Below are 26,229 nucleotides of genomic sequence, written 5' to 3' on the forward strand. Positions count from 1 at the left end.
GAGCTGCAAGTATTAGACAAATGTCATGTCATGTACCTACAGCGTGCCTCTGCTATCTGCTCCATCCTGCGACATTGGATCAGTCAATGTCGTGGAGGCAGGTCAAAGCACGGGGAGCACTGGTCTAAGGTGTCGCAGATAAGCAGCAGCACAGCAGAGCACGCACTCGGACAGTGCAGCCGGGGCAGCGCTCAACGGCAGCCCGCCTGAACCCAACAGACAGACGCGCCACAGCGTCAATTGGGCCACTGGAGCATGCCGTGCTCATCGCCAATTCCCCAACATCATCAGCATCGGCATCAGCATCATCCCTACTTTGTACGGCACAAACACTGGACCGATGCCAGCTGGTGCGTGCTGTACATGTATGCTGTACACGTAGGTGGCCGACCAGGGTAGCTCTGCGCACAGCACAGCTCTGGGCCATTAGCTGTCCGTGTTCAGATATGAGCGCTAGCACGCTGCAAAGCGCGCATCCGCGAGCGCTGACTGGTGGCTGCTGTGCCTGTGCGGAGGGCCCTGGAGGTGGGTGGGTGCAACGCCTGCAGGTGCAGCGTGTGCCAGGCCGGCCACGGACCACTAATGTACGCGCACCGATTGACTCACGCCATGGAACACTGGAAGAAGTCTTGCTCGAAGGAAAAGAAGGCTGCAACGAAGGCTTCGAGAGCTTGCAGTGAGGGGTTGGCTGCCAGTCCGGTCCACCCGGCGACGGCCAGCCACAGCAACTGAAGTCAACATGAATACTGCGAGTGGTGTCCCACCGATTGCTGTGCAGGCAATGTGCATGTATCAATTGCTGGTAAAAATCATAGAGATTACAGCGGCTCGTAGTAGCAAAGTTCGCTATGGATTAACCGCAATTAAACAACATTGAAGAAATGATTGATCCAAAAAAAGAAACCGCCCTCACATGGATTTCAGGCCGGAGCAGCGATTTGCGCTCGCACTGTGCCGCCCCATGCACCAGCAAGTACGTACGTGCTAGTGATGTGAATTCTCCGGATGCCGTCGCTTCCCTCGCCAGGCCCTTGTCTTGTCTGGTAATATTTGATGTACAACTCTGCACTGATTGCTTCCTTTTCTGACGGGTTGTGCTTCTGTAGCTGCGGCCACGCATGCTGCAGGAGAATGCCTGCCAATAACCGTCAGATTATTGCATGTGCTGTTGGGAGTATTGAAAACTGGGCCCATGGTTCGCCGGGCAGCAGTAACCCATCGCATCATCGACGATGCAAGCATGAGGTACCTACCACCTGGAGAAAGTACATGTATATGCTGTATGTACATGTAGGTAAATGAGCGGCTATTCAGTCTCTACTACATATTGGAGGCTTATTACAATCCTACTGTACACACTCCATACCAGGCGCCTACCTGGTGGCAAGGCGAGTTCGACTATCGCTTCTCATCGCTCCATAGGTAGCTCCCACGTTTCGTGCTAAACAGAACTCGGCCGGCCCGACGATGGCAATATCCATACGGGAAAAGGATAAAAGGGAAAAGAGCTACTGGCACGTACGTACTCGTGTCGGCCAAGACGCGCTTTGCTCTGTGTCCCTCTCTACTGGATTACAGCTGCAAAGCTCAGGCCCTCTCCTGCTTACAGACAAGACGACACGATGCCGTTTCGGCGCCCAAGCAACGCCCTCGAATCCCTCGTCCCGGGCTCCAACGACCCAGCCTGCAGGGCCCGCTCTCTCTTCGTCTCGGCTGGGGAATGCCAGGGGGCGGGCACGGCTGTTTGCTCTTATATGGCAACAACCAGGGCAAACTGTGAGAGCTGTGGATACCGCATTCTTTCAGCTCGCAGGGTGGCGCCTGGACAAGGTCTGAACGAAAAAGACTCAAAAGCAAATAAAATGAACAAGAGGAATCATGGCAGCCAAGCGTACAGGTACAGTATGTACAGAGGGCGCTTACCACCGAGGAAGAGGACGAAATAGGAGCAAGAGGAGCCAGAGGATCAAAAATTACGTGCGTCAAAAAGGCGCACTACCGTGGTATTCCGCTTGACTCGCGGCCAGAGGAATCAACATAGTGGGAAAAGTACTACTACTGACACTTAGTGCGAGAGGCAACAAATCGGAATGCGATCGAACGATGGACGTTGAGCCCGAGCCAACGGACTTCTCCGTTTGCTACCTATGGAGTCAGCTACCTACGGGCTCCAGTCGACTGTTGGACATTTCCAGCCTCAGCTTTTCACCTTGAGCCGAATCGTGGAGACGAAACGAAACGCGCAAGCTCTCGCACTGGACCCTCGGCGAGCTCGGTCTCGCTTATGATATTGCTCGCGAAGTTTGTCTGCCTCTGCAGGTACAGAGGCATACTGTGCTGTTGGGTCCGTCGAATGATTCAGGGAACCAAGAAAAGAGTGAGAGGCACTGCATGTAGAGAATAGGAGCTTCGCGTGTCCTCCCCGCCCTTGACCCCGAACTCGACAGGGGGGAGCTTGCTAGCTGGTTGATGCCAGCTCTTTTATACGAGTGCCTGACAGGCGCAAGCACATCGGATGGTGATCCCCCATGAACATCGTCATTCTCACACTGCCGGGCCTGTCCACGTTGCTGGCTGGGATGAGGCTGGCCCAGCAGGAACTGGAAAGGGGGACGCTGAATTCACGGCATCTATACTTCTGGCATTGCCTGCAAGACTCAGGCCGACGCGTGCTCGGGATGCCGAGGCTGATGCTGATGTTGCTGATGCCGCCGCACTGTCCAGCTACCGTCCCTGGGTCCCGGGCCAGCAGAGCATTTGATGTCTCCCTTTTTTTTCCATTTGCCCTAGAATCCCACAGAAGCTACGTCAGAAGTATGCGTGTCGGTCTGCCCCAGTGGCGCGCTACACGGACTCAGATCGAAGAGCCGGCACGCCACCGAAAAAGGGCGAGCAACAATCTCAAGTTCTCGGCAAGTGGCCGTCTCCCGCCATCTCGCTGCCGCCGCCAGCCTCGCCTCACCTCGACGTTGGACGCAGATTCGCGGGTGGCCACAGCCCTACTAGTTCGATTTAACACATGCCTGGCCCGGATTTGTCGTCTTTTTTGCGTGTTTGCCCGTGGTTGGGCGGCAGCGCAGCACAGCACAGCGCACGGCACTGCACGGTGACACCCAACACGGCTGCAGACTTGCATTTCCATTGTACCCAATAGAACCGCCAGCCCGGTCCATTTCTGCCCAGCCCAGCCCAGCCCAGCCAGCCCGGAGCGTGCCGAAGAGCGAACAGACAAAGAAGGGAATCAGATACGGACAACTGAATATCGGTCCACTTCTCACCTTTTAGTGTTAGAGTCTTTGGTCTTTTTCTTTCCTTTTCTCCTTGTTAGGCCAGTTCTTGCTCACGCCTTCTCGCTCTTACTGTTTGCTAGCAGCATGCTAGATCCTCGTTAGGGCTTCTAGCAGGCTTCTAGAAGTTTTTTTTAGCCTCATCTGGGCTTCGCAGCTGGTCCGAGCGTTTGCGCTTTCATCTTAAGCCCCGACCGCGCCATGCCGGCTTACCAGAGCTAACGCGAGTGCTGTGCTGGACGGATTGCTCTAAGCGGAATGAAGCCAAGGATGAACATGAACCCTTATCCTTGGTCCAATCCGCCGCACTGGGCCCCGCTTTCTGACTCTCGCTGCCATCAACTGTACAGGCACTGTAGCACTGTGGTTTAGTGCTCTGTACTGCGCTGTATCCTGTGCTATCTGAGCTTGTTTGCGGCTTACCACCCTGGATCCCGGCAGCTCGGAAAAGGGTTCTCTCTTCCGGGTTGTCTCTTGTCTCGTGTCATGCAGTTGAATGCTTATTTTTATCAATAATCTCCTTCGTATTATCACTAGCAGTCTTGTGTATTGCTCCCATGCATTAGCACAAATCTAAATCCTCAGCCTCTCCGCAACGCAGAGGCCGTGTCCCGATTCGCTGCGCAGTCGCGGGACTACGGAGAAGCCCGATCCCATCGAACGAGTCGGAGATTGCCCCAGTTATAATGGCGTCCAGCACACGGAGTACCGTCTGGGCAATTCGTCCACGGCCCTGTTTTCTGAGCCCATGATCAAGGCAATAAGGCCCCATAGCAGCGACGTCTTATATCCATCCGGCTAATCACCATCCGGCCCCCCTGATGTGGCAGGGCTAGCTTCCCTGCTTTTTTTCTGTTTGCGTTGCATCGCAGCCCGCTTCACGCATCGCGCATCCCACATCACAATCGCCCTGCATTGCTCGGTTCCCAATGCTCCATTCCGTGTTATATTGCTCCAATCCCGTTGTGCGAATTTATCAGCGGTACTCGGGATATGGTCTGTAAGTGCCAGACAATGATTAGAAATTACTTCCACTTCCAGTACTATGGGTACTTGTTTTCACTAGAAGCAACCGACGAATGAACAAACACCTACAGGAGTGCATCAAAGCCTAAAATACCTAATCAACAGCCAGATAGTAGTGCTACTACCTCATCAGGGTTCCAATAATCCTGTAACAGTCTAGTCCCTCAGCTTGAGACGCAGCCATTGCGAAAAGAAAAAAAAGGGCGCTCGCTTATCAGCTTGAATGTTTAGCACCAAAATTTCAATCAATCAATCAATCGCCTCGGCATTAACTTCGATGCTTTAACGTTCAATCTCAGAATCTCCAATCTACACATGCTAGCCCTTTCGTTCCCCTCTCCTCCGCAACTTTTGCTCTATCTAGAATAATAGCCCGCTGCCCGCTTTTTTTTTTCTTCACAAAAGCTCGGCAATACTACATATTTACTTGTACATTTAATAACTTGCAAGGGCTTCTCCGGATTGCAAAATTTGGTACAAGCATTTTACCCCGTACGGCGCTACAAGTATGTTAATTTACGACCCAACTCCCCTTTTTTTTTTCCCCCTTCCCCTCCTCCTCTCCCTTGTCCACACTGGACTGGCTGCTGGCCTGGCCTTGTTTTTTTAATCCAAGCTGCCGATCCTTTTTCTTTTCAGCCCAGTCGTCACACACCAAAGAAAAAAAGACCGATCATTCTCCGAGCGAGAAAGTTACGTGCGTGTGCGCGCACTACACAGAAGACTTACACGCACCAAAATACCATTTCCAGGCAGTTCTTCGAATCCGCTTACTAGGAATTGCGCTCTCCGTGGTCATTTCTATCTATACGCGCTCTCGGTAGATACAGTGCGCCACTATTTTCTGTTCCTAGTTGGATAAAATCTGATTTCAAATGAATCGTGTAGCTCCTTCTCTCTTCCGAGTTCCGAGAGAATATGTCATGCATCTTTCCATTACGTCGTCAAATCTTACCCTACAAGTTTTGCCCTATCCCAGTAGCAATATTATATATATATATATATACATCAAGAATAGCCATTGCCGACTGACTTTCCGTGTGCTGATAAAATCACCATTTTAGTCACGCCTCTCTGGTTAGCACATCATTTTACCTCTTTCGTGCAGCTCCTCCCCGCCACCGGATTTGAAATTCAGACGCATTGCATGTATGCTGTAATCCTGTGTAAGGAGAAGCCAAACTCAACGCTTCAATAGCGGCGCCCCGTTCTCCAGAACGCTCCACATGAATGACTTGCTTCTTACTCTTCATCCACCTGTAAAAATCAAAGAAATGAAAAACAGAACAGATCCCTGCTTGTCTCTCTATTCCCCAGATTGCCCAAATTAGTAGCAGCCAGTCATCCGGGCACAGGCATATGATGTATCATTTTCAGTACCAAACGCCCGTGAGAGATGATATTATCAATCTACGGGCAGCCATAATAAAGTAAAAGGATTTTTCTCAAGTATCAAGTGTCAAGCTACATGCAAGCAAACTGATTTAGTGGTGCGCTTGTTATGGAGAATATCATAACTTATATCAGTATCTGATTATACACTTGGTGCTATTGATCTTCCATCAAAAGACGTCATAATGCATACTCGTACATGCAATCGTCAATTCATGCGGCCAGTTGCCGTCCCTTCCTGCCTGGATTCAGGCGGGATGATCTTCATCTAAGTTCTATCTACACGTTCAGTGTTTGTGTGTGTATGTCCCTTACCCCCCCTTGTACTCCTCCAAACTCGTAGTGAGTTCCCAAAGTCATGCGACATGCAACCTGTGATTCATCACACAAAGCGTCTATATATATGTACGTGCCATGGTCATTGAAATCATATCCGTAGCTCAAGCTGTCTTCGACCAGACTTTCAACATGCCATCACTTCACTCGTCGCGGGTAGTGTTTTCGCCCTCCAAGTGGATCTCGGCGACCTCATCAGAGTCATCGGGATTGGGAGCTCCGGTAGGTACGGTCAAGACGTCCTCACGGGCTCCCGCCGGTGATGATGTTTCTCCTATCACATCTCCCTTGATAGAGCTGGCCGATGTCATGTGAGTGTCAGCTTCCGGAAAGCCTCCCGAGCTACCGTGCTCGTCGCCAGACGAATTGAGCTGTGCGTCATCGCTGGCACAGTCTGCAGCCGAAGACCCTTCGGCTCCACTGCCATTTATCCCGTTGAAGTTCCAACCAGACGTCAAGTCAAGGGGAGTTGAATCCGCAAATTGATAGTTATTTGAGCTTTCGTCTTCGATGCTACGAATAGCCTCTTCATATGGCGGTACTTCCCCGTCGTGGCTATCAGAAAGGGGTTTGATCGTGGTATGAGCAACACCGGCCTTTAAAGGCGAGCCGCGAAAAGGGTTGTCTTCCTCGCTGGAATTACTCCCGTCGTCTCCGCTCGTTTCTGAGTTGTACTTTTCAAAAATCTGTCCAAATCGCGGGCCGCCTAGATGACCATGAGTTCGGCGACGATAGAAGAGTAGGTATGCTGCACTCGTCACAACCGACGAAGGGTCAGAAACAGATGAAACGGAAGAATCTAGTTTTTTATAGGTTAGCCTCTTGTTCCGTCTTATTTTTACGGCATGAGCGGATTAGTGATTCTCACCATTGTAGTTGTACCAGCGCCCATCTACATAGTTCTTCGCATATGCGGTGTAATGGCCTCCGCCCAGCCCTCCGTAGTGGTCGTCGACAGCAATCAAGTCGTAAATCTCTTCTTTTCCATCCTCTTTTTGAATGACTCTCGAGGTGAGATCCAACCCTTCGATGGGGAAGTCGACCAGCACGTCCAGCTTGTCTCGCCGCCATCCAGAGCTGCTAAAGCGCTTGAGGTGTGCAATCAGATAGTCTGGTGTTTTCCACAAGTCAAACTTCTTGCTCGCTCTACGGTGCTCCTTGCATCGTGGGCAATACCACATGTCCTGCTCTGACAAGACTTCGGCTCTCTCGAACTCATCGAGGCACTCCTCCAAGGTGATACCGCGGGACCGGCGAGTCTGTCGTTTTCTCTGGCTAATCTTAAGTGCCGGGTCGTTGATAGTCTCCAGGTCCACAAACGTCTTGGATCCCTGTGCCGCGTGCTGCTTCTTTCCAGTGTAGCCAAACACAGTTTCCCAAGCCTCTTCACTCCAGTCCACTACGAGACCCTCGTGAATTCGGATTAATGGGCCACCATCGGCAACTGCGGGAGGTGTCGGTTCAGACTCGACAGCCGACGAGCGGTTTGCAAGCTTGCCACCACGCATCTGTTTGTCGCGACGCTTGTTGCCCTTTTTGTTATACGTCTTATGGTTCTTGAATTTCTTGCCGCCCTTCCGAGACACTCTAGTGATAGTGGGTCGAGACAGCTGCTGTGCATCAAGAGTTAGCCAATAAAATAATCGCTTCATGAATACATCCTAAGAAAGGGAACTTACCCGGGCACCAGGAGGGGCGTCATCTTCGCTGGACTCATCAACCATACGTGTCTGTGGAGACTCTGGTTGTGGACTCTCGTCATCGTTACTGCTGTCTTCGTTACCAGAGGCCGTGCTATTCCAGCTCTCGGGGCTTGGCTCATCCTCTTCCTTGGCCGGCGGCTCTGGGATGCGGTCCGAAAGTCTTGGAAGCGTTTTGTGATTATCAATGACGTTTCCCCAGCCGGTGGGCACTGGGCCATCAGCTTGACTGGCAAAGTAGCTCAGCTCAAAGAGACCTTGCAGCTCAGGGTCGAGGAACTCCCCAGGTTGGATAAACTTGGGACGTTGGGCATTGAAACGGCGAAGAAGCTGCGGTTGATGAGGCAGAGGGAGCTCGGGAGGGGGCATGGCATTGGCACTGCTGCGAGCATCGTTCATGGCCACGTCAACTATATCGTCTTCACCTTCAACAGATTTGGCAACAACTTTACTGTCTCCAGATGAGTCGGCATCAGAAGTATTAGTTATGACCATGTCTGACTCCGTGGTTTCTGGGCTTTCAGGCTCTTGTTGCTGGGTAAACTTTGACCAGGTGGAAAAGGTTGATACTCTTTCCAACACTTTACGCTTGATATCGTCGTAGTTGGACGCTTCTTCCCTCGTCAGAGTGATGAAGTGCGGAGGAGAGGTACCCTCGGGCCCCTTGCCAGTGATGTATGGTCGTCGGTGGAAAACTGGGACGACCATCGTCTCATATCTCGGATCGCTGCTCCACTCGTCGGCAGCGTCAGGCAGGGTGCCGTCCGGCTCCGGCGTTGAACGAATCTTCTTTTGGTTACCCTTTGCAGGCCAGTTGGTGGGCACAGCCTCCAACTCGTGGAATGCTGCAATATCGGATGCTCCAATCTCTTCAGAGATGTCGCCACTGTTGTCATAAATTTTAAAGAAGCGGTCCTTGAACTCTTCAGCGCCCATGAGCCGGTTTGCTGGTACGCCCGTGCGGATTGACAAAAATATCTTAAGAGACTCGATCGAGCTATGCTTAGGCAGCTCAACCTCAAACTGAACAGGGACGTCATTGAGAGGGAAGAACTTGACCGTCTTGGACCACATATTCTCGACAGGCAAGGGCAGTGTCAGGTTGTTGAAAGGGTCGAACGTGATGCTGATTTTACCGCACTCGGGGCACTTGAGAGTTGACTTGTACATGCCCGTAAATAGGTCGGCGATGATAGAATCATCTCGCTTTCTGGTAATGTCCCAAACTTTGTCTGCCATCTCCTTGATCGCCTCGGGGTTGTTGATCATATCATCAGTAGAGTCTGGCTTCTCGATGTAAGGCTTCTTCTTGATGCGGCTGAGGTCTTCCTGAAGAGCGTCAAGCAGAAAACCAAGGAATTCCTGCGAGTCTTGCTGACCCCAGCCAGCAAAGGTGCTGCGGCAGCGGCCCACGGTGTTCTTGAAATCCCGAGGGCTTACTGATCCTCTGCCCTCATCGTAGATCTCTCTTAGCAGCCCGTTGTACGCCATGGCCACTTTCCCGTTGTAGCCAAGAGGGTTGGATTTGTTGAGCTCAGTTGCGTACGCCTCTGTAAGGAAGTACTTTGTCAACTCCTCCACACTACGCACGCACTGCAGCGCTGAGTTCATGTAGCAAGTGTTTCCGAGATTATGTAACCCCACGGCGCCCAAACTCCGGCCATTCTTCTTCTTCTGCATCCTGCCACGAGTGGCAGGCCCATCTGAAGAGCTAGGGCTGCTTCGGTTGCTGAATGACTTGGACAATGCGGTGTTGGTTCGCGTGGGTATCGCCTTATCCAGCATTGACTGGTTCTGGCTCGTACACCTACTCACCCAGACGTCCTTGCCGACTAGCTCATCAACAATCAAGACTTGGTCTGTGACAAGCTCAAAAAGCTGAATGGCGGCAGAGCCATTGTAGTTGGGATTTATGGTTTGATCTTCGAGGGCTGCCAGCCGCCTGGCGTCCTTGGAAGCACCAAAGGCCGCCATATCAACGAGCAAGTGCGCCCACGGCGAATTTTCAGCTCCATTTGCATCTTGGTTGCGGCCGGGAGAATCAGGCGGTGTTGTCAGGGCAGCTTGAGGCTGGACATTGGTTGTGCCAAACTGTTCAGAATTGACCACCCAGAGCCGGATCTTGCGCTCAGTCGGGACTCCAGTAAGCTTCTTTATATCCTTAATAAAAGTTTGGGCATGATATTTGCGACTTCTGGCTATAGCAAGAGGAGGTGGGTTGTCCGCTTTGAGAGACGACTCAATGGGCAGCGGACTGAGTTCAGACCAAACGCGATGCACTCGGAAAATCGGGGGATGGAGCTCAAACATGACATCAGAGGCAGAGTGCGCATCGACAGCAACATTGATAGCCGTGCGAACAACAGGCTTTTGTCCCTGTTCGAGACCATACCAGTCCATGACCAATTTCCATGCGTCTTCGGGAAAGAGCTCGAATGATTGCTGATCAAGGCCGGGTTTGAGGCGAACAAAGTCTTCATGACCCGGCTCTTGGAGGACTTCCTCAATAATGTCTGAGTTGTCGATTGGGCCCAATAATGCTTCGGTTATATCAGTCTTGCCCGAACGCAGGGACAATGCCTTATCCACCCATGTGCGCGATACAAGATAGGCTATATCGCCCTCCTTTGGCGATGAGTCTGCCGCAGCTTTGAGAAGCGTTTCGATAATCTTGACTTGTTCGGTGAGAGAGGGGAGGGGAGCAGCTAGTAAGAAAGAAAGAAAGAAAGCCTCGCATTAGCAATTTTGCAAACAAATTTGCACGTGTCCTTCCCTTGCATCTTTGATATGCCTTCATTCTCTTTCTCTCCATGAAATAAACTTACACTGAGCAGGGGAATCGGTGCCATTGGTTGATGGCTTGGTATCTGAGACTTCAACGACGTCGACACTCATGGCGCGGGGCAATTCCGCTGAGGGGATGGACGATGTCATCTCCACGTCCTCGGTACTGCCGTTGGCAGCATCGTCATTCTTGTTTGTAGTGGTTTCGGGATCCATGCTGGATGCTCGTCGTTTCAGTGGGGAAGATGAACGTTGAGGCAGATCCGCATCGCCATTCATAACGGCCCTTCTGGAGATGAGGAACGGTGACTGGCTCCTGGCGTAGGTTCGCACAGAGGCTGCGTCGTCTCCTCCTCTTTCACTCTCGACAGACAGATCGGGGCAGTTGGACGTGCCGGGAGACGAGGCAACGGACGAGGCGTAGTCGGCAGACACAAGGGACGAGCTGAGCTGGGCCTGGGTCTGGAGCCGCGAGGGGACGCTGGATGCTGGGATGGAAGCGGCACGGACGTACTGCGGCGCTTCAAGCCCGGAGGCTATGGGCGTAGCGGAAAAGGAGAGGGCGGCGTCGTCGTCGGGCTCGCACGAGGGGATGGCGGTGTCTGGCGATGGCGAGTGGGCGTCAAGATCGATCGTCAAGGGACGGGCAAGCTTTCTCTTCTTTGAGGAAGACGTCTTGATAGTGAGCTGCCCGGGCAGCTCTGGGGAGAACGGGGGGAGAGTCGAGTCGGGTCGGGAGGCGATGGGGAAGGCCTTGCATCTAGACGCTCGTCGGTCGAGGGGTTGATAGAATCAGCCAGTAGACAAAAGAATAGCCAGGGCACCGCACATCGGGGCAGTGGAGGCGGGCGTCTGTTTCGCGGGTTGGCGGTGTTTTGACGGCTGTGTGGGTCTCGATGTCAGCTATTTCTGGACAGTACAAAGTCAAGCAGGGGCAAAAAAAAAAAAAGACGTCACGGCCACATGCAGCAGCGCTAGCAGGACACAGCACTGTGCTTGTATGCTGTAGGTGAGAAGGGGCAGCTGGAGCAGCCCAGCCCAGCGTCAGCCAGCGGATGCGAATGACTCCGCGTCGATCCATGGCACAGCATGAGCTGGGCGTGGCTTCTGGCCTGGACTGGGCATAGTGCAGTGTGCGGTGTGTCTTGTGCCTGAACACCTGCCTGAGAGTGTGGTGTGTGTGATCTGTACTTCGTACCTGAACCTGGAGTTGCAGCTGGGGAGAATGGCACGGCCGCTGGGATACCCGCAGCCAAGATGGTACGTGGCCTGCTTATATGGCCTGCTTGTGCCTGCAGGATCTGCTGCTAGGCTGTTGCAGCTAGGAAAGCAAAATAAACACAAAAAAAGGGAAGACCAAAGAAAAGAGAAGAGAAGTAAATAACGGTAAAAAAAAAAAAAAGGTGAGCCAAAGCAAAAGAGGAACAGCAAGATCGGCCTAGGGCCCCGTTTTATGCGCACATGTAAGTAAACAGCGAATCAGGCAACGGATAGCGCAGCAGGGAGCTGGTGGGAAAAAATTCATCAATGTTACGAAAATAAAAACCAGCAGCGAGCCCGCCCCATCCAAAAGCGAAGAAAAATGAGGTCCAGGGCTAGAAGAACTAGCGGATAGCTCGCGGCTGCCCTTGTGGGTGCGTCTCAAGAGACCCGAATTCGCCTGAAGAGAAACTGCGATTTGATGCTGAGATTTGCGAAGGGCTCTCTCCGCGCTGTAGCTGCAGCGAGGCGAGAGCAATCCCCACCGCATCAAGCCCAGCTGCCCACTAGAAAGCCTAGGAATGGCGGCCAGCGCACTGAGAGCCCCGCGCACGACCCTAACAGACGCCTGGAGTTGAACTGCCGTGGCCCTAGGCGTCCCGGAACCTCGTGTACATTTCCCGTGCTTTCGTTAGCCCGACTTGCTGACCTTTCCAACGCCGTCGAAGCTGCAACAGGTACCTGTAATACGCAGTACCTGACCAGTGGCAAAAGCGATGCGAATTGGATCCTTCCCTGCCTCGCCATTAATAATTGCAGCAAGGCAGCTCTGAGACGCGTATTTGTCCAGCATCCGCCTCCTTCCCCCAGGCTTACCGAAGTGTATTTCAACTTGGGGAATTCGAAATCAGCCTTGCCAGTCCACTACCTAAACAAGCAGTACCTTCACCGTAGGTACCACCCACCTCTGCACCGTATTTGCTGCGAGGGGCACAGACTGTGACGACGGCGTCGTTTTTTCCGACAGTAAAAGAGCAAACGAAAACGGATCCGGAAACTGGCTGCGTGCCGGCGTGCAAATATTTTCAGGTCCCGACTCATTCTGGCTGCTAGTAGCGCTCTGCCGTTTGACTGCCTCGACATCGGAGTAGCCTATTACTGGTATTACATCTTACTTTAGGTAGCATATACCTATACATTCCGGGTGACGAAATGGGAAGATACGAAGCTAGGTACCTACCTAGGTAGTTAGCATGAGTCTCTAGATCAAATGTCTAGATCTGGTTGAATTTGGTATTGATTCGTTGAAATACTAAATAATCTCACGCTGTAAAACCAAGCACCTATTTGTACTAGTAGGTATCCTGCCGGGATGTTGTGGCTGCCTTCTCCAGCATACTTCTAAAAGAAAGAGTAGGGATAATTTACTGGTCTTTCCTGAGCAAGTCCGCGAGTAATTTTAAACCCATAGTTTCTAGCTATACAGATTCTGTAAATTTTCTTCAAAGCAGATACACCGTCCAACAAGGAGCATATAGTTGCACCCGGACGCAGCGATAGCTCAAGTAGCAAGACTCCCAGGTGGCTGTTACTCGCATCTCCATATCCATTCAATGTGATCAATGAAAATAAAACTCTAAAATATATATCTACCTGCAGTAAATGCTATCTCCAACTCTCTCCTAGGAAATCCCCTTGCGTGTGCGGCATCAAACATCTATCAGGTTATTTTTTCCCCCCTTTTCTCTTGAACAATGTGAAATTCTTTCGTAATTCGTCAACATGCCTTGTACACTTCAAAGTTTGGGATCGATTTCTTCAAACTCCTTGAGGTCCTTGACAGGGCGAGCACCAGAGCTGACCTGCAGGCCAGCCTTGTATTGTCGACCATCGGTAATCTCAACTGCCGCATCAATGGCTGATGTGTCATTGCTAGATGTCTCGACCTTGGGGGAAGCTTGAGGCAGTCCTAGCTCCTTGGCCTGGGAAAGGAGGGTTGTGCGCTGGTCATCCGAAACCGACTGTCCAGTCTTCAGATGTCCCTCCAAAAGGTCAAGGCTTGCTCGGCTCTCCTTGGGAACATCTTCCAGTCCCAGGTTCTTCAGGAGGTCCACGATCTTCGAGTCAACTTCGCTAGATCCTCGAGCGTACAGGTGAACTGAAAGGCGGGCTCGGCTGCTGGAGGAAGGGCTAAAGTATTTAGCGAAATATTCCAACATTTCAGCCTTTGTTAGCAGCTTGGCGTTGGCGGCATCATGCTGGGCTGTGATTTTAAAAAGTTGTGAATTAGCATGCCGCATATACGTATCTGGGAGCGAAACAGTAAAAATCCGCAGCATCACTTACCTTGTTCGAAATCATAGTATTCGTTAGATATTTGCGCCCAGTGTCTTGAAGTCTCTTGATCTAGGTTTCGCAACTTTTCGAGTCTCTTGTTGATCAGGCTTCGTTTATGACCCTCAAACTCAGTGTCCGTCATTTTCTGCAGGCTTTCCCCAAATTGAACTAAAAACGCCTCGATGCGTCTGTCTAGGTAGTCAGGAGTCCTCTCGCTTTGGATCAAGAAGCGGAAGCCACATGTGGTAGCAAAGTTTCGGATACTGGCGAAGACAATGTATCCAAGCTGCTCTTTCGTCCTGAGCTGGTCAAAGGCGGGCTCATGCATCATCTGATCCATCAGGAGAGTTTTCGCGCGAATATTTCGGTTACCTCTGTCGCCTACATAAAGCCAGGTTTCCACGCAGTGGTTGACGTTTGCCGGGTCCTTCAACGTCTTCTTGTAAACGTAATTTGATCCTGGGGGCAAGATGAGTGAACGGATGATGGGCCATTGAGACCTGAACAGCACGCGAGGCTTGAGCGTGGACTCAACCACCTCTGTCGCATCAAGTGCGTCGCTCTTGCTCATGTTTCCATGTACATAGACTTCAGTATACAGCTGAGCTAGCATCTGCTTCTGAAATTGTCGAATATCATCTGAGGTGACCTCTCGCAGTTCCACAGCAAGTTCCTCCACCAGGTAGTCACATTCTGCGTTCAGCCAGGATGTGTAATCTCCTACTTGCTGATATGAGGACTGAAGTTGCCAGTTATCATAACCGCGAGTAAGGCGCTCCTTGACGATGGCGAATCGGTCCTCCCTGATCTCAATATCTCGTAAAGTAGAGGTAACTTTCTTAAGGAGAAGCAGAAGCTTGTCGTTGTATCCCGAAATATCGAGAAACATGCCTCGAGAATCCAGGGAGACAGTATACTCAAGTCCTGCAAGTTCTGCGTCATAAGAGTACTCTTCCAGAGCGTCTCGTACTAGCTCTGTAAAAAGTCTAGCCTTGACACTGTTCTGCGCAGAGGCATAAATGAGAGGATTCTTCAGGCTCACGATGACGTTCGCCTTGGGCACCCAGAACGTATCGTCTTTCTTCCACCAAGTTCGGGCCTCTGCATCATTTCGCAGAATTCGGGGGGCCAATGCAGGCTCTGGCACTTCCTTCTTTTCTACCTCAAGCTTGTTAGGGATGAAGCTGTTCTTGTGAGGCAGATGCAACTGTGGCAGTCGCTGCTGGCTAGGGGTGTTGATGGCTCGTTTCCAATCCTCCATCACATCTTCAGGGATTTTCCCGTATGAGTATTCTGTGCCGTACCACTTTTCTTTCAAGTTCCAATTGCCAGGGAAAGTACGTGATACAACAGAAAGACGGAGGTTCTCTGGTCGAATCTTGGACAAAGCCTGCTCAATGTGTTCTGCATCAAAGACTCGCAGGCGGCTATGGGCACTCAACAGCCACTCTCGTGGCAAAGGCTTCTGCATCACAGAACTGACTCTGCTTGTGAATCGGCTGGCAGGAGTTTTCTCTCTAAACTTAAAGTCCACATCGGCCATGCCCTTTTGCTCCTGGAAAATCCATTCCTGAGGCGAGGCTTCACGCAAGAGGGCGATGTACTGGAAAAAGATGTTGATAATTTGGGGATACACTTTGAGGCCCTGTATTTCTACTGTTAGAGCACATCCTCCAAGAATATGGGGTCTAAGCTTACCTCTTCCGTCAATCGGATCTGCACTTCAAAGACACCGGGCGTGCCAGGGCAGATTGGGTAAGCACCGGCAGACAAACTATTGGCCCAGCCCTTGTTTTTGATATACGACATGATACTACCGGGACCTTCATGTCCAATGAGGTGAGAGCAGTACCTGCTCGGCTGAGACTTGTACAAATCCTCCTCGTCAATGAAGGGGAAGCCAAGGTTTAGCTCTCTAGTGTCCATCACCGGCTTTGCGAACCACTGGACACCAATGTCATTTTCACGGAAGGGAAGTTCTTCCGTCCATCTGTTTGGAGCCAAGCGTTTGTTAGCAATACCGGAGAAGAACTCAACAGTCCAGTCCTGGAGCACATCAAGAGGTTCCCGACCCAGAATGACAAGCTTCATGCGGTTGGCGGAGTAGTGCTTCGCGTGGAACTCGATAAATTTGTCTCTGACATTGATACCACTGGCTTCTGGGATGGTCTTGAGCACTTCTAGGTTGCCGGTAGAGAAGTGGCAGTAAGGGTGCTTCGGATTTGACAGCGACTTGTCGAGCTGGTGGAGACGCCATGTGTCATTCTGCAGGTTCTTCTTGTTCTCCGAATCAACGGCTTTCAGCTCTCTGTCCAAGGTGCTAGATAAGAAAAGCGGTTCAATAAAGAACTGCGCGAAGCGGTCGAGAGCCTCGCGGAGTGGCGAAGGATTCGTCGCCGACGGGTTTTCGTCATTGGCTGGCTTGGCTGCGACGTCGAAGTAGTAATTGGTCGATGTGGAGGCTGTATAAGCATTGGAGCTGCCGGAATTGGCAGACAGATACTGGCCGTACTCATTCTCGATGGGGAACTTTTTTGTGCCCATGAACAAGAGCTAGCATTGTTCCAATGTCAGCCCGCTAGGATTACAAGCACAGAAGGGTTGAATGCATGATTAGAAAATAAGAGGGAGGGGTGAGAATCAGCAATTGCAGAACGAGGAGAGGACGACCAAGGACAATCAAACAAGACAGAAAACAGGAGACAATTGGCAGAGCAAAGCAAGGGAAAGGGCACGGCTTACATGCTCGACTGCGTGTGCCATGCCCGGCATTCCATCCTCGTCGCTGAAGTTGCCGACGTTGACGTCGAGCGCGGCGCTGGCCTTGTCCGTCTCCGGATCGTGCACCAGCAGCGCCTCGAGCTCGTTCTCCAGGCGGACGACCCTGTACTCGCGGTCGTCTAGCGAGGGCTTCTCCAGGTTGTCCGTCAGAACCTCAACCGGCGAGTGGCGGCTGGGGGCTTGGGCCTCAGCCTTGGCCGGCGCCGGCACATGCGCGGGCATTGCGGGGGGAGGCGGTTTTGCGAAGAGCGGCGAGCGAGTACCAACAACAATCGCGGCGAATGAGCAGCGACGAGCCTCGGCCGGGTAAGGAAGAGGATGCTCGACGACGCACAGCTTGGGGATTGTACAGGTTGATGTTTTCTGGAGGTGGCGGCGGGCTGACTGATCGAGACCCGCGTTTGCTGAAGCTCGCCAGTAGTGGGGGCGCCACCGTCTTTAGGTCGTAGGGAGATGCTGGAGCTCAGCTGCTTTGTAGGATTGGATGGGCGTAGTGCTAGGGAGTAATCTCTGTCGTCGGGCGGATTTCGTCGTGGTGAAGCCGGGTTTGACGAGTATTTAGGTAGGTCTTGGATAAGGTAGGAGGCAGGTTGCTTTGGTGGCGAGAGAAGCGAAACGACTGAGATCTTGTCCCCTCTGAAGCAAGACCAGATGATGGCACCAATACTGATTCTGAGTCTGGCGTTAGTCTTAGACGGCGGCTTGAGCCTGCGGTGAGTGTCTCGAATTCCTGCATGCAAGAGCGATTCGGGAGCGACCTGGACATAAATGAGCCGGCTTTGCTGATTGCGTATTGGCCAGGTGCCTGGACGCTTATAGAAGTCCCTGGACGATGCAGGCCGCTGGGGAAGCTTTGATGCTTATCTGCTCAGAGGAGTCCGCGATGCAAACAGCTGGCAAGCTCCTCTTTCATACTTCTTGTAGCTGGTCCCTCAAGGTTCCCCCCGGCACCGCTATAAGCCGGAGAAAAAGTGGCAGGCTACGCATTGGGTAACCCAAAGTAGGAAAAATTAGCTGTACTACGGCGATTCGTGATAGATCTTTGATCTGTGCGTGCAATTTACAAATTAACAGCTTCACACAAAGCTGTGCTTGTGCTTGTGCTGAGCTTGAGCTGTGCGAGGCTCCTTGAATCTGCCAATTGCTCCAAGCGGTGACCAGACTTGGCGGGCCATTGATACTTGTGGCCTCTGCTACAAAGTACGAGAACAGTTGGTATGTGCATACGGATACTCGTAGTAGGTATGAGATGCCAGACCAGCAGGGATCCGTTTCTTGGACTCGGCCGGTACTACGAAAAGCCAAGACGAAGCTAAAAATGCGGCCATCAGGCATTTATTGGCCGCGAATCATGGGGCCAGCAGGTCAAATGCCGCTCGTTGTTTGCTGGGGCCGTGCTCGTGCTCGGGATGCGGTACCACAACGGTTATCGGTGTTAATGGTGGTGATACCGCACACGGCCAGTCGCTTCTGTCTGGGACGCAGAGAGAGGTCGCTCGCCAATCCCAAAGCTCTGACAAAGGTTCTGCGTGAGCCTGCAAGGGGTGTGGAGGGATGATCCCCGTCTCGTTCCCACCATCGCTGGTGTTGGGACGACTCGCAGAGTGGATATAAAATCCTCCAAACTTCTACTTGGGCTCCGCTACTTGCTCAGTGCAGACATTGCAGACAGGAGAATTTCTCTGGATTCGAGATGATACTTGAAGATAATGACGAGGACGAGGTATCAAGGCAAGACTCCAGCGTTAGACAATGTATGGCTCGAGGCCTGTGAGTTCTTGGCGTGGTTCATCGCAAATCCACGCTGCTGGTGGCGCTTTAGACATGGCGATGGCGGGGAGCCATCCATCAACCGCAGGCAAAAGACCAGATGAAACCCAGGTTGATGTTTCCTTTGGGCTCGTCGCCCACAGGTTTGTCTGGAACCGACTCCGTCCAGAGGGGCGCGCTAGACATGGAGGTCAGGGTTTCGATCTGATCTGCTTACTTGGGTCGGTGAGGTGAGCTTAGGCCACGGTCTTGCATCCAAACCATTACCCAAACATGGACATTTGACACGTCAATGATTTCCGCGGGACTCAAGTGCCGCCGGCCCATCAGGGTCATCGTCCCGAGCATCGGCTATCGTGGGGAACACCAAGACCCTTTGCTTTGCGTGAGGCATCGCAGAGTCTTACTATGTAGTGCCCGCAGCTCCACCGCCAGCGGGCAACTCTCGAGGAGCATGCACCATTCGTGTGTCCCAAGACACGCATAGTCTAAGATCTCTAATAAGAGAGCCTTGCTCCATGTGGTATTGATCGTGTGCTCACTCGCTCTGCTGGCTTTGGCGAGGGTGGCACCACCGAGGTCTGACACAGCGGTGACTGTGTCCAATGCCAATAGCTTCGTCTGGATCAGAGCTAAACAAGCTCTCCTCCCCCTCAGCAATCTCAGCAGCTATTGGCCATTCCACGGACGAAACGGCCCAGCTAAGCCCAGGTACAGTGGTGGCACGCCATACTCGCTCCCATCTTCATTTATATGGCATATGGCGGGGAGGCTAAATCAATAATGACCGTGTAGCATGCTGGCGAATGCAATCCATATGTATGTATGTAATATAGAGACAATCCTCCTGCGGGCGGCCAGTGCTCAATCTAAGCGCTTGTAGCAGGTGCCTGCGCGCATCTCTGGCGGATGAAGCTCGTTGAGTATCAATCGCGGTGGATTCGTCTTCTGCAAGTTGTCAACGAAGGATCATGCTAGCAGACCCCGCAAATAGCCTGTCCAGAGCACAAATGGCTGCGTAGAACGTATGAGATTAGTATATAAGAGAGGCTATTCATAGATCCCAGAACCTCTTCCGTGTATCGGCTGATGTACTGCGGGTAATTGTCAGTTGTAAGAACTAGAGCGTGAGGTGGTGTTGAACTTGACAGACTGACCTTGCTTCATTACCAAGCTCGGCTTACTTGGTTGTTTTCTCAAGCTTTTGTATCCAGAGTACTTGGGTAGGTACGCTGTTCATGTAGATCCGCGCATATCTGGGATCGAAATTCGCCCACTTCTGAACCCTTTGGTAGGCAAATACAAAGTAGTGCTTCGTTATTAAAAAGGCAAAAAATCTCGATATCAAACTGTCGTCAATTACTCATCGCTCCCGCAATTTGTGACAGGCATGTGTGTACGATATGTGATAGAGAAATAGCGTCGCGGCTTTGTGATTGGGTCTCCCATCCCACCAGGCTGCATGTCATTTGAGCCCTCCCGGCGATGGCAGGGAATTTATGATATATTCTGTATGGAGTACGGCTAGTTGAGACATTAACCGAGCCTCAATATGAGGTACTTGTAGCTGCCCGCAATCTCAGCTTCTGCAGCAGGCCGAGTATGGCATGTGGAGTCATGGATTATCTACTTCATCTCGTGTTATCCGAGTTGGGGGTCCTCAGCTCAGGCCTGCGCCTGTATACAGCTAAGAGGATTGGAAAAGATCATAAAGAACACACATTATCAAGACCTTACATTAACGAGTTTGAACATGAAACTTAGATATGGAAGGGGGACACAGGGTCTTGTCATGTTATGCAAACGGTGCCGCATAAAATGCGTTTTTATTATTATTTCGGTGACGTTTGATATTGAAAACGCTCTTCTATTCTATGTGGGATAATCAAGATGCTTTTCGATAAAGAGATTCATGATTGTGCATGCGGGATCAGCAAACATTCGTCTATGGTTGAATCGGGTATAAATTAGAGAGGATGCCTCGGTATTGGTGAAAGTTTTACATTATCCCATGTGGATAGAGTGTGTATAAATCGTCCGTAGTGGGATAGGGAGTTTACAAGGGCCAGGAGTGCAAAATGAAAAGGAAGCGTTCATGATCGCTTGGAACCACTTTTGGGGCAGCTAGCGGCCTTATGTCCAGGCTGCTTGCAGATGTAACATGCAGAGGAGGCTGAGTTGCTAGCACCTTTGCTAGCACCCCCAGATGATGATATGGAGGTGATCTTGTTCAGCGAAAGTTCCTTCTTCTTTCTCTTTTCACGGAAGTCTTTGGCCCTTTTACTTTCGTCGTTAGGTCTAGATCTCGGTCGCGATTGTGAGCGTGAGCGACTTGAGCCGTCTCCAGCATCTGAATGTCTTTCCTTGCGCTTCCGACTCGAGTCCTCGCCATCACTGGATGATTCATCGTTTGAGCCGTCGTCTTTCTCGGAATTGGGTTTCTGCTTAACAGTCAGTCAAAGGACAAAGGCATAGCCTAAGCCACTATGAGAGAAAGACTTGTGAACATACTTGATTCTCAACCTCCTTGGGCTTCCGCGTCGAAGTCCGGCCACTCTGCGGGACGTCTTCGCCGCCAGACTCGTTATCTGAATCTATATCTCCGTAGCCCACATACACAACATTCAGAGACGGTTCTGAAGGCGTGCTGCCATTCAGTTTGTCCAGCTTTGTATTCAGAACCCAATGCGCGCCGCTCGCAGTGTGTTGGGCAAGCGCTGCCTGTCGCTTCGCCTCTTGATCATCAAGCGCTGCTTTGATCGATGCCTGATCGATCAAGGCGCTGACCCTTTGTTCTGCTGCGGTGGCCGCTGAATTATTCAACTTTCGCTTTTTCGACGATTGAGAGCTGTCATCTGTTTGTGGCGACGATGAAGCCGATGCAACAGCTCGTTGCATGAATTTCATTGTCAAGAGCCTCGAAGAGACCCCTTTCGGCGTGTCCGGAGCCATTTTTGTGATGTCTTTTTCTGCAAATGCTTTTCGAATATTCCCTTGGCACGCTAAATTCGTGAAGCGATTCGTATAGCGGATACGGGCTTGGATTGATAGATGTGATTCTTGAATGAAAGGCTCTGGGAAAAAAGTTAAGTAGAGCTAAGCTTGTCGATAGCATGCGACCCGCGGCTAGCGGGAGATGTCCGCCGATCACGGGAAATATTTGTTCCGCCAACTCGTTCAGCCCACCTCCATATCCGACTTCAACTCCAGTCAAGCGTCTTGCTCGGCTTCGGGTCCAGATATAGCACAATCTCATCACAGCCATGGCGTCGTCTCAATTGCGAGCGGTCCAAACGTTGACGCGCAACTTGCGCGCATCGAGCCGCACATTCACCACCTCTGCGCGCCGACTCGAAGCTCCTACACCCGTTACCTCTACCAGCGAAACGGCCGCAGTGCTGGAAACCGACTCAAAAGCCATCGGCCAGGCTCCCAACCGCGCCGCCGTCTGGTCTCGAAGCCAGAAGCCCCGAGCTACTGCCATGACAGGCCCCCGTTTTGAGCAGACCGATTTCAGCCTTCAGGTATAAACACCAGCCAAGGATTGCCATGGGAGGAATGAAAATCTGATTTGCTCGCAGCCCCAACCTTATTCAGCCATGGAGTTGGTACACAAGGTGCCCGTTACATGGACTCACGACCGCATTGTCACATGCAGCGGCGGCGGCGGTGCTTCTGGCCACCCCAGAATCTTTATTAACACCGATAAGCCGGAGATTGCTTCCTGCAACTACTGCGGCACTCCTTATGTATGCTTGACTGCCCTACGCAAACCAGTTAGGAGACTAGGAGAATTCTAACAGCGGAATAGGCCAACGAGCACCACCGAAAACACCTCGAAGCTCTGCCGGAGACTTCCTACCCCTTAAAATAGACTTATCCAGCTGGGGGAGGGAATTTGTGTTATTGAGTTTCTGGTCATAGATAGTCTTTGGGCCGGTTCACGAGTTATTTGTATAGTTATGAAGAATCAAAACAGAGAAAAAACAAATACTTAACGCACGAGATCTGCGTGAGGTACCAAGTCTTGCAATGCGATATCTATTATAAATATAGGTACAGTAGGTATACATAAGAGACATAGCGCCAATGCCATGCCAATTAATAATGCGATTGAGAGGCACATTTGTTTCATTCGGTCCATTTACCCATCCTTTGGCCATATTCAAGCATAAAATCTACTTTCCAGATGTGTCCAAAACCTACCTTAGTAGTGTAACAGGCTTTAGACATCATTGTTCCAAGACAAGCAGCAAGGTTGCATCAACCCCACTAATATCAGCGACTCATGTCTACACCTCCAGTCTCCACTTCTCATAACATCACTGTGACCACAGAATGCCTCAACAAACCAGTGATATCAAAATCATTGTCCTAGTCTTCTTGTTTATGATTACACTTTTTCCCAATCTGTTCCATTATATCTGGACCCTTCCTCTCAGCCTCATCTTTTCACGGTCGCCACCACTAGCGGATTCTACGCCCATCATGTCTTGGGCACAAAAGCAAATTACACTCCAGGAACAGTCTCGTGGCTCATATCTCGTCACAGACGAAATAGTGAAAGCGTTGCCGGAGATTCGAAACTACAAGGTTGGATTGTTGAATTTATTCATCCAGCATACAAGCTGCGCTCTCAGCCTCAACGAGAACTGTATGTCTCCCACTCTACTCTCTCGAGACCCTATGACGCTGAAGACAATCTATGCAAAATTCTGACTCTGTGGAATTGTAGGGGACGAGGATGTGAGAGCAGACATGAGCGATGCTCTTGATCGCATTGCGCCAGAATACCTGGTCAAAGGAAAGGAGCTGTATAGACACAGGTACGTAAAGACTCCGCGAACGTTGCAAGTTCTCATGCTAAATGCCCTTATGAACAGCGCTGAAGGCGCTGATGATATGCCGGTAAGCCTTGACCTTCATGATGGTAGAGATATTGAGCTAACGCTGCATAGGCTCATATTAAATCAGCACTCATTGGTGCTAGCGTCACGATTCCAATTCAGAATGGCAAATTGGTAAGTTTCGCCAAGCTTCCCCTTATTCACACCTCTACTTGTGCCCGTGTTTTTCTTGTTAACACTTTTGCAAGGCCACGGGAACATGGCAGGGAATTTGGTACTTGGAATTCAGGGCAAGACCACACCAGCGCAAGATCATGGCCACCATTCAAGGAGAAAAGTACACATAATATCTATAACATTGATTCGAAGACTCTGTACGAATTAGACAGTCCATAATTTCGAAGAGTGTATACATTGAGTCGTTTTACCTATACGCCAAACTCCATCGCCATGTCTCCCCTTTTCCAATATGCTGTTCATTTCATCTAATGTGTCCCATTTTCCTCAACCATATCCGTATCGTCTCCGGCCAGAACCTTGGTCTTGGGCACATATCCATCAGGAGCACCTGAACCAGGGGTTGCAGCGACAACTTCGCCATTCTCGTCAACAAACTCAAAGTTGTAGCGACTGAGTATATGAGGAATAGCGGACAGCTGCGGTCCATATCTGGCGGTGTTGTCGTAAAGCTCGAACAAAGGGACGGCTAAAAGCTTCATATTCTTTGGCACGCTTAGAACCTCTATTTGGGAGAAAAGGGGGGAACGTCAGCGCCTGTAACAAAAACTGTCTTGAGTATCGGATGAAACTTACTGCTCTTCGGTAGCTGAATAAAGTAGAATTTCTTGCACTCCTTGGGCCGTGTGACGTGCGCAGGTACAAACGGATACATGAAGGTCTCAAAGTTTGGCCTCCACCACTGCGCCAGGCACTCGCCAACCTCCCAGTCTCCAGCCTCTTCTCCCTCGCCCAGTCGGCCAACTGGCGCAAGTCTCTCGTCCAATCGAGCTTTGAATCCCTCGACCTCGTCGTCTTCTGGCTTCAGGTAGTCTCCAGGGAGCTTGAAGAACGCGTTTGCGATCTGCAGCATGAGGATGTGCGGGTGGTTGTGCTCATGGCACACTAGGATGCCTTCGCATGTTCGGCGCATGCCATGCTCGCTGAAATGTTCTTCTAGACGCTTCAGACGGGCAATTACGGACGGGTCTTCCTCTGGCTGTGTCTCTTTCACACCGAACGTATAGTTGGATAGCGGGTAAAGCGTAACCTTCTCAGGCTGGTTGGCGTTGAACGGCAGTGGGATCGTGGGCGGAGACCCCGATTGGAGGGCCGAGGCCGGGATGGTTGACATGTTGGAAGCTCGTCGCAATGAAGACTAGACTGGGTTGATCGAGCGTCCCTTGTGCTTCCTGCGCGATGGCATTCGGCAGAAGTTGTTGACGGCCAAAGGGGATATTGGCGAAGCAAGCACGCGCAGCCGGCACGGTCTCCACAAGCTGGCAGCGAGGCTATGGGCAGAATGCGATAGCTAGGCTGGACCGTCCGAAAATGGGAAAGCGGTGTGAGCTATAGGCTGTGTCCAGCGCTACCGGCAACACAGCCATATCCAGTGCTCTATCTACATCTACCTCATTCTTGAGCTCTTGGATGAATAAAGAAGATACCAATCGGGGGGAGCCAATTTTACTCATTGAATTAGTTTATATTACTTGCAATATCTCATTGGCAGAGCATCCTTCACTATTACCAAGCCGCCTCATTTCGTGCTATACCCAAACATTACTTGGTAGTAGCAGGCACCTGTTTGCACCAGGTAACAATGTTAGGAAGTGCTACAAGTAGTAGGTAGTAGCGCCTTCAGTGTTTGCTCACAGTAAGAACACCATCGCTCAGCATCGCAAACGCCTGATAGAAGTTGTCAGATAGTGTACACTTTATCTCACCATGTCTAATACGAGGCCTTATCATGTGAGCGACGCCATTATGCTCAAGAGATTAGCCAGCCCACCATTGTCATTGTGAAGTGCTACAAGATAGGGAGATTTAATTAGCAGCTCACACTACTCAGTGGACCAGTAGTATTCCATTGAACGATTACGCAGGTATCCGGGCGGCGCCCCAAGTGTGCCGTTGGTAGCCACCAACTTTGATAACACGAGGTCACGGGAGAAGGGACACGATACATGTCGAGAGCACCTGGTAGAGACAGCCTCGGCCCAGAGCGGGCATAGTCTAGATTGTTTGCATCCACAAGACTCTGGCATTGAACGTTATTAAACTCTATTACTACTACCAGTATTGCTGGTAGGCTTACTACCACATCTATAGCATGAGTACTACAACCGCCGAGGACCAGCCTACTATCCGCGTGCTGCCGGAGAGCCATAAGTGTACTTGAGCATGCCTAGAAGCGGGCGATGCGCAATGAGGGGCCAACAGGGGCAGATCTGCAGCATGCTGCATGTGCAGCGCCCCAAACCCCTCTGTATCCCACGTCTTTGCCCACGCTGCCCACGCTCGCCAGGCCCGGTTTGGGGGCAAGGAGGGCTTGGCTCGGCGCTCGTTGGTCTGGAAGCAGCCTGGAATATCCGGGGTCCGGAAGGGTGGTCTGCCATCCAGGCGATAAATTTACGGGGCGAACCTGATGCGACGCCGGCCAGCTCCATTGATTGTCTGTTTGTGTCGCAGAAAAGCGGAAGGGATTTCCAGCACGGTTGGCGAGCAGCGAGCATCGGCCAGCAGCAGCGCTGATTTGATTTGATACAGGTA

General features: G+C 51.3%; 6 protein-coding genes across 6 annotated transcripts; 2 read left to right on the forward strand and 4 right to left on the reverse strand.

The window, feature by feature from the left end:
* Window positions 1-6,184: 6,184 nt before the first annotated feature.
* Window positions 6,185-11,606, reverse strand: TGAM01_v203038 (hypothetical protein; the record flags this gene model as incomplete). Its single annotated transcript, XM_024549115.1, has 6 exons — window positions 6,185-6,840; window positions 6,910-7,654; window positions 7,721-10,446; window positions 10,567-11,285; window positions 11,350-11,428; window positions 11,489-11,606. 6 exons carry the CDS (start codon window positions 11,604-11,606, stop codon window positions 6,185-6,187), a joined length of 5,043 nt encoding a protein of 1,680 aa, XP_024406093.1.
* A 1,915-nt stretch (window positions 11,607-13,521) lies between these two features.
* Window positions 13,522-18,018, reverse strand: TGAM01_v203039 (insulysin; the record flags this gene model as incomplete). The annotated part of the gene is made up of 6 exons (XM_024549116.1): window positions 13,522-13,988; window positions 14,072-15,707; window positions 15,761-16,615; window positions 16,805-17,179; window positions 17,239-17,601; window positions 17,926-18,018. 6 exons carry the CDS (start codon window positions 18,016-18,018, stop codon window positions 13,522-13,524), a joined length of 3,789 nt encoding a protein of 1,262 aa, XP_024406094.1.
* A 2,688-nt stretch (window positions 18,019-20,706) lies between these two features.
* Window positions 20,707-21,565, reverse strand: TGAM01_v203040 (hypothetical protein; the record flags this gene model as incomplete). Its single annotated transcript, XM_018802397.1, has 2 exons — window positions 20,707-21,054; window positions 21,125-21,565. 2 exons carry the CDS (start codon window positions 21,563-21,565, stop codon window positions 20,707-20,709), a joined length of 789 nt encoding a protein of 262 aa, XP_018664315.1.
* Window positions 21,566-21,876: 311 nt separating this feature from the next.
* On the forward strand, window positions 21,877-22,487 carry TGAM01_v203041 (lactobacillus shifted protein; the record flags this gene model as incomplete). The annotated part of the gene is made up of 3 exons (XM_018802398.1): window positions 21,877-22,137; window positions 22,195-22,362; window positions 22,425-22,487. The coding sequence occupies 3 exons, from the start codon at window positions 21,877-21,879 to the stop codon at window positions 22,485-22,487; spliced, it is 492 nt and encodes a 163-aa protein (XP_018664316.1).
* A 464-nt stretch (window positions 22,488-22,951) lies between these two features.
* On the forward strand, window positions 22,952-23,807 carry TGAM01_v203042 (hypothetical protein; the record flags this gene model as incomplete). Its single annotated transcript, XM_018802399.2, has 5 exons — window positions 22,952-23,267; window positions 23,349-23,439; window positions 23,497-23,521; window positions 23,572-23,634; window positions 23,709-23,807. 5 exons carry the CDS (start codon window positions 22,952-22,954, stop codon window positions 23,805-23,807), a joined length of 594 nt encoding a protein of 197 aa, XP_018664317.2.
* Window positions 23,808-23,945: 138 nt separating this feature from the next.
* On the reverse strand, window positions 23,946-24,811 carry TGAM01_v203043 (hypothetical protein; the record flags this gene model as incomplete). Its single annotated transcript, XM_024549117.1, has 2 exons — window positions 23,946-24,202; window positions 24,274-24,811. 2 exons carry the CDS (start codon window positions 24,809-24,811, stop codon window positions 23,946-23,948), a joined length of 795 nt encoding a protein of 264 aa, XP_024406095.1.
* Between the last annotated feature and the right edge of the window lie 1,418 nt (window positions 24,812-26,229).

The sequence above is a fragment of the Trichoderma gamsii genome, assembly GCF_001481775.2.
Source record: "Trichoderma gamsii strain T6085 chromosome Unknown Scaffold_8.2, whole genome shotgun sequence".
Taxonomy (NCBI): Eukaryota; Fungi; Ascomycota; class Sordariomycetes; order Hypocreales; family Hypocreaceae; genus Trichoderma; species Trichoderma gamsii.